Genomic DNA, 6,846 nt, shown 5'->3' with positions numbered 1-6,846 from the left:
GCTGAATCTGTTGGTAAAGAGAATTGGTCTAAAGTACAGTTCTACTGTGTGCTGGATTGGTCCCAGATTTCACAGCCCTAGGTGGCCAGGCTGACACAGATCTCCACCAGCGCCTGCCACGTGAAAGCCAGTTTTCTAAGGAGAGACAGCACCAGAAAATCACAGTGCCTTTACACATGCCCACCCATCCTCATGGGAGCTGAAAGCACTGGCCTGCCCATGCTTTGGACAGATGGCTGGCCCATGGAGCAGGTGTGGCCAGATGGGCTGCTTTGGGAACACATTCAGGTAACTCTTCCCTCTGTCTGGTGCAGCCCAGGTCCGTCTGTCCACATGCAGCCTAGAGGAGGAGAAAGGTACCAACATCTGCATTGGTGGTTGCAGGTGTTCTGGAAACTGTTCCCAGAGGAGCCCGTGGCTACGCTGAGTGTCATGGTTGCTTCTCCAAGGCATCATGTGCTTTTCTGTGTCAGGTGCTGTGCAGGCACCCCTTGCACTGAAGACCTCCAAAGTGCTTCTACTCTCATGAATCATCTGGTGCCCAGACTTACAGAGTGGAAGCCCGTAGGAAAGCCAGGCCTGACTCTTGCTCTCCAAAATCCCAGTTAATTTTTTGTATCTCATCCTGTCCTTTCTGACCACCCTCTCCAGCAGGCATTGACATCTCCAGTGTGTTTGAGGAAGCCATCAAGAGCAGCTTAGTGCCCCAGATTGAAGGGGCCAGTCTGCCATCCTCAGTTGAGAGTAAGTTGCAGGAAAAAGCAGGATCTTGTAAAGTCTCCTCTGGGCACCAGGAAGGAGCCTCAGAGCCATGACACTCACCACCTGATGGATATGTAAAGGAGTGGCAGCTGGCATTAAACAGCCCTAGACAAAACAGCTAAAAGGGTTAAACTTGCACTTACTGACAATCAGCAGGTTGCCCTGATGCAAAACCACTGATCTGGGTGCATATGCACGTGCAGATGTGGTGAGTATCTTACCTACAAGAGGGCATTGAGAGCACCCAAAAATGCCTTGTTTGACCAACCTGCAGCCTCGGCTTGTGACCAGGAAGAAAATGCTTTTTTTCTCCTTCTTACCTTACCTGGAGGTGAAGGATTCAGCCATCCACCACTAAAAGAGAAAAGCAGCATCTCAGAGGAATTAAGCAGACATATCTTCTTCTCCCCCTGGAATTACCAAAATGCACTTTCTGTCACAGCCCCAGTCTGTGCCAGGCCCTATAGCAGGCAGCACAGCTGCTCGGGGTCTCAGATAGAATCCCCTGATGGTGCTGGTTCAGCCTGACCTTCCTGTCAGGGTCCTTCTCCTGGACACAACCTGACATCAAATTCAAATAGAGGGACTTTTTTTTAGGGGGAGGCAGGATCTGACACTCCTCTCCTGTGTGCATCACCCCATCTGTGTCAGCAGAGCAATCCCTCTCCTCTGGGAAGGATGGCAAAGGCATCATACATGCAGAGCAGAGCTGGCAGGAGGCTTTGGTGGCTCCCCCAACCCGTGAAAATTGATGTAAAATATTTATGGCCAAAGCCTACGAGTGCACATGGCTGTAAATGAGGGGTCTAAAAATAAACCAGCCAGGGAAAAAGGAGAGAGAGACAGGCTTCCTTCAGAGGCAATTGGAGAGAAAATTGAAGTGGTGTAACTGCCTCCCAATATAGAACACAATTATGGGAATCAAGGGGCATGTTGAACAAGAAATCACCACAAAAAATTATGAGGCTGCCATGTCTCAGCAGATGCAGAGCATCACAGATACCTGCAAACCATAGAGCTGTAAAACATCCCCCTGTATAGCGCAGGGCTGGGCAAACCTGCAGCTCCTTCTGCGGAGGGACCCAGAGAACAGACCGTGATGCTGATGCCTGGTGTGGGTCAGCTGCACTGAGCACACCCCGAAATTTGTCCACATCGTCGCTCTGCACCCCAGCCCAGAGCGCAGCAACAGGAGGCCCAAGAGCAGTAGCCTTCTTGCAATGCAGATGCTGCTGTGCCAGCCCTGGTGTTACTTCTCCATGAACAGAGCTCACCAGTTCACAGATGCTGAGGAGAGACAGGCAGTGAGATGGGGTGACTTAGGGAACCCAAAGGCTCCTCATCTCTCTTCTCTATGTGGCTGGAATCCCCAGGGATCCTTCCCCTTGGTGATCTCCTAGATGTGTCCCTCCGGGGGTCAGGTGCTCTCTGCCCTTTCCTATCCATCTCACCACACTCCAGGAGCTGCTGAAGGAGATAAGTTGGGGGACCAAAGGCAATGGGGTCACAGCTTGTCCCAAGAGTAAAGGAAGGGTGGAGAGCTGCTTGGTACTGCTGCTTTCAGCCAGCAGGGCTTGGGGCTGTGCAGAAGTGGAGCATGATGTGCCCAAAGGTTACATGGCAAATGTCACCCAAATCATGACTTGACCCTAGCACATTTATGTCCAGTCCTAGACATTTAAGAACTCCTTTGCACATTACTGTTTGGTCACATGGGCCCCTTGGCAGGAGGGCAGAATCCTTTAGTCTAACATTTTAGGAAATCACTGTTGAGATGCGTTTATTTAGGGTGAAGTACTGAGCCCTCTGTTCTGACTGGAGTTTCCACAGCATGTGTGATGGATGTTAGGGGTGGCCTGTGACCAGTCAGGTCAGCTCCGAGGCAGTGGACATCCTGAGGGTGTTTGTTGGGGCAGAAGCAGTCGACTGTGGGTGTGCTTAGCCTGGACGACTTCTCTCACGGCTCTGTGTGTTCTTACGGAGTCGCGTCAGACAGGTGTGTAGCAGATCCCTCTTCTACCAGGTGAGTTCAGCTGGGACTTTTGCACACCAGTTCATGTCACTGAGCAGGAATGAGTGAGTGGGGTCCAAGCTGGACTAAGCCTCAAAAACTGTGCTTCCTGTGAATGTACCATATTCTCGGTGATTCTCCTACATGGAGGCTAGCCAGAGACACAGACCTGCTATGGAAGAGCTGAAGAACAGACCTATTTTGTAGGTGGGCAGATGTTGCATGGCAGCACAGCACTTGCAGAATTGGACCCAACACATGTCCATTATACTGCAAAAACCACTGAAATCAGTGCCAGCACGTGGAGCACCTGCCATGCATCTTGGCCTTTCTTGATAGAACAGAAAGCTTTCACAGGTAGGGTGAAGCGGGAGCTCCAGGTCTGCAGGTGGAGAAAGAATGGCATCCCCCCAGGAAACTCGCCAGTAACATCCACTCACCTCAGTAAGCCTCAACTCCTGAGCCCTGCAGTGAAGGTCAAATGTCTATGCCAGGTAGAAAAACACCCGCCTCTGGGTCTCTACAGGCAGAAAGATGTTTACAGAACCAGAGCATCATTCATATGAGAAGAGGCCGAGAGAGCTGGGATTGTCCAGCCTGGAGAAGAGAAGGCTCAGGGAGACCTTATCCATGTGTATAAATACATGATGGGAGGCAATGAAGAAGAGGGAGCCAGACTCTTCCCAGTAGTGACCAGTGACAGGACAAGCAGCAATAAGCACAAACTAGAGAATAGAAAATTCGGTCTGAACAGAAGAAGACACTTTTTTTTGCTTTGAGGGTGACCAAGCACTGGCAGACATTGCCCAGAGAAGTTGTGGTGTTGCCATCCCTGGGGATATTCAAAACCTGACTGGGAAGTCCCGCGCAACTGGCTCTGCGTGAGCTGGTTGAGCAGAGGAGTTGGACCAGCTGACCTCCAGAAGTCTATTCCAACCTCAACCTGTCTGTGTATGGTACTGTCACAGCTCCCCATCTGACCCTCAGATTGCCTGACATTAATGGACCCACAACTTGTTCTTTCTTATTTTATTTATAATATAAAAAATGTTCAAGTGTTAAACAGTCGAGAGTTCTGACATTCAGACAATCCAGAGCAAACTTTGACAATCATCTTATGACAAATTAGCAGAGTTTTCTATCTGACCCCATCATGGGTGAGGAATAGAGGGTTTAGTTACTTTATTGCTAAAAGTTAAATGAAATACACTGTCAATTGTTGTATTATCTTCTCAGTCACAGCTTCACCATGCATCCAATCTACAGTATCTGAAATGCAAAGGACATGCAGAAGTAAAAATATAAAAAGAAAAAAGTCAGGCTACAATGTAAACAGGTTTGCTGCAGAGAACTGAGGAGAGAGGGGCACTTCCACGGGGGATGCTCTGCTGCCTGGACACGCAGGACTGTCTCTTTGCGCCACAGAGCTGATGGCCAGAGCCGCTCCGAGTTTGGAAACACGACGTCCATCATCAATAGCAAGACGTGACGGTAACAACTGTCTTTACAATATATGGCACAGCAGTACAGAAGAATCCGCTCCCTGGGTTGCCCCACGCAGGGCCCTTCCCGGCCAACGCAGGGGTGACAAGGGGGGCCAGAAGTGCTCAGTCAGACTCCCATCAAACCCTGAGGCAGGGTGGCTGGCAGCCACCTGGCACAGCATCCAGGGCAAGGCGCAGCCACACTGCACGGCGGGGCGGCCCTCTGGGCGTCCTCCTGGCACTGCCAGAGCCACGGCCAAGCATGGCACATGGGACGCCACGGCCCCAGCAGCCCTACAGCATCATGGCACATGGCACCGTGGCCAACGCCGTGCCGCAGCTACGCCGCTCGGTCAAGGGGACACCGCGGCCAGCACGGGACCAGTATGGCAATGGAGACCGCCCTGGTGGGACCACCATGCAGTGCCGTCTGCCTGCCAGGGCTGGCTTCAGTGAACTGATTCAACCATATACCTAACGGGGTATTATTTCACCACATTCCTACAGGTGTCTGCCTTGTTTGACTCCAAACCTGTGACAACCCAACTTCAGACCCACAGGTGAAATGGCCAAAGGTTGAGAGCTATATTGTAAGGGCTGCTGCTGCTGTGTGATTTCATTTTCTCTTCCTACCTGTGTGGCAAAAGAAACATTATTTCTGCATTTCAGTATGGTGCTGTTGGGTTTCTTTTACTCCTGATTTAAGTACAAGTATTTTACAGGGCAAGACAGATCCCCATTAGACATGATAATGGAAATGCTCCCACTCATGTCCTTGATGTATGTTTAAATGATACCTTAAAGAATAATATCATTAATAGCAGGGTACGGGGCAAAGTGGCGAGGCTGTTTTCTTCCAACAGAAGAGCGCCCTTGTGACAGGTTGTCTCCCAAACAAAAATCTATGATCTTAAAAATGCTACTGAAACAGAATCCTCGGCATGAATCCCAGCACTAGCATACAGCAAAAGGCACCACGATAGTTTTGTTTTCTATTTTTAAGTAGTCAAAAATTGGCCCACTTTTTTTAAACTTTATTGTTTGTTTTCTTTTCTTCTTTTTTTTTTTTTTTTTTACTTCTTTTTTCTCGGAAGCTGTAAATCAAGACATTACATATAAATAGAGATTCCCTATAAAAAAGTCATTGTCGTTAGCTATTATAAGACAACTTTGCTAAAATGAAAATAAAACATTTTATTTGTTATATTTTTTCCCTCTTTTATATAAAATAAAAATATTTATTTTTGTTTTGTTTTGTCTCATCTCCCTCCTCAGCCTCCTCCATGCGGGTTACGTCTGTGGGCACGCAAGTCTGAGAGGCGCCTAGAGAGGATCTGGGTCCGGTTTGGGCGTCGTATGCGCCAGGCTGCTGGGCCCGCTCTCCCCGTGAGCGCTGTGTCTGCTGCAGGAGTAGTGAGTCCGGCTGTCGCCCGGCCGGTGGAGCGGCGGCGACTCTGTGTGCGCCGCCTCATTGTTCTGAGTGCTTAGGAATGGGGTGCTCTCGGCCACCAGCTCCTCGTCAGACTCGCTGTAAGAGGCGCTGCTCAAGGAGAAGGAGTCCCGGACGGCTCTGGCTCTGTGAGGGATGTGCCCATTCAGTTTGGATTTTTTCCACCGCCTGTTGCTGCTGGCTGTTTTCTTTGGCTGCTCTAGCGCTGTGACGTACTCCTGCGTCGTCTCGTACTCGTCGTCCTCAGTGATGCGGAAGGGGCTGGAAGGCAGGCTCCCCATGCTGTCATTTAGGTAGGTCTTCCTTTGGTAGTAGCTGTCGTACCTCTGCGTGTCCTGGAAGGGGAGCTGGTACCGCCGTAGGAGGGGCTGCTGTTCCTCCACACGGAAGCTGATGGGGGCCGCCGGCGGCAGGGATACGGCATGCGCTGAGTTGGGGGAGGTGATCTCAAAGGTGGGCACCTGCGTGGCCATTGAGTAGTGGAAGTCAACAGGCGACAGGCGTGCTGGTGTGGTCAGGGCCGACACGTACCTGAAAAAAGCAACCACCTCTGTTTAGACACTGAACAACCCCAAAAACCTCCAGATGTGCCCGTGCTCTGCTGAACGCCTGGCGCAGGGACCCATGAGGCCTCCAGTGAACCTGGTCCTGGAGCTCGGCATCTCCTGGGGAACCAGGTGGAGGGACCTTGCACTGCTGTGCTGAGGGAGCATGAGCTGCTGGCTTCAGTGTGTGCTTGGGCACCATGCACTGTGCACCCCAGGACTGCCTCTCCTGAGGGTCCCAGTGGGCAATTCTCACCCTGCATCACTGCAAACCTTGCAGCATCTCCCAGAAGGCTGAGTCAAGATTTGCCAATTGGTGTTCCCGCTCCTTTCAAGCTGCCCAGGCTCCCGGGCTCCCTTGCTCATCTGGTGCCTTTTTACCAGTGTGTCTTGTGAAGTATGAGACGTCTGTACAAGCTGGGTCAGCCTGCCTGAATGGACTGGGGACAGGAATGAAAGAGCAGGAGATGCTGCCCCAAGAGCAGGAGATGCTGCCCCATGGACACATCCCACTGCCTTGAAGGGTAACTGCCTGAAAGTGGCCAACCAAGGTTGCCCACAGCTACCCACAAAGGGCTGAAGCAAGGGTGGAGA

General features: G+C 51.1%; 1 protein-coding gene across 3 annotated transcripts in view; it reads right to left on the bottom strand.

Annotated features, from left to right (window-relative positions):
* Positions 1-3,838: 3,838 nt before the first annotated feature.
* NRG2 (neuregulin 2) overlaps positions 3,839-6,846 on the bottom strand; it is a 172,087-nt gene continuing 169,079 nt past the window's right edge. For all 3 annotated transcript variants that reach the window (XM_074915980.1, XM_074915978.1, XM_074915979.1), the window contains one exon: positions 3,839-6,238. In XM_074915980.1, coding sequence (XP_074772081.1) covers positions 5,581-6,238 — 658 coding nt within the window. In that variant the 3' untranslated portion in view covers positions 3,839-5,580. The remainder of the gene's footprint in view (positions 6,239-6,846) is intronic.

Source organism: Athene noctua, chromosome 12 (genome assembly GCF_965140245.1).
Source record: "Athene noctua chromosome 12, bAthNoc1.hap1.1, whole genome shotgun sequence".
Classification (NCBI taxonomy): Eukaryota; Metazoa; Chordata; class Aves; order Strigiformes; family Strigidae; genus Athene; species Athene noctua.
Note: the sequence above shows the minus strand (reverse complement) of the source record. Positions and strands in the feature narration are given on the sequence as shown.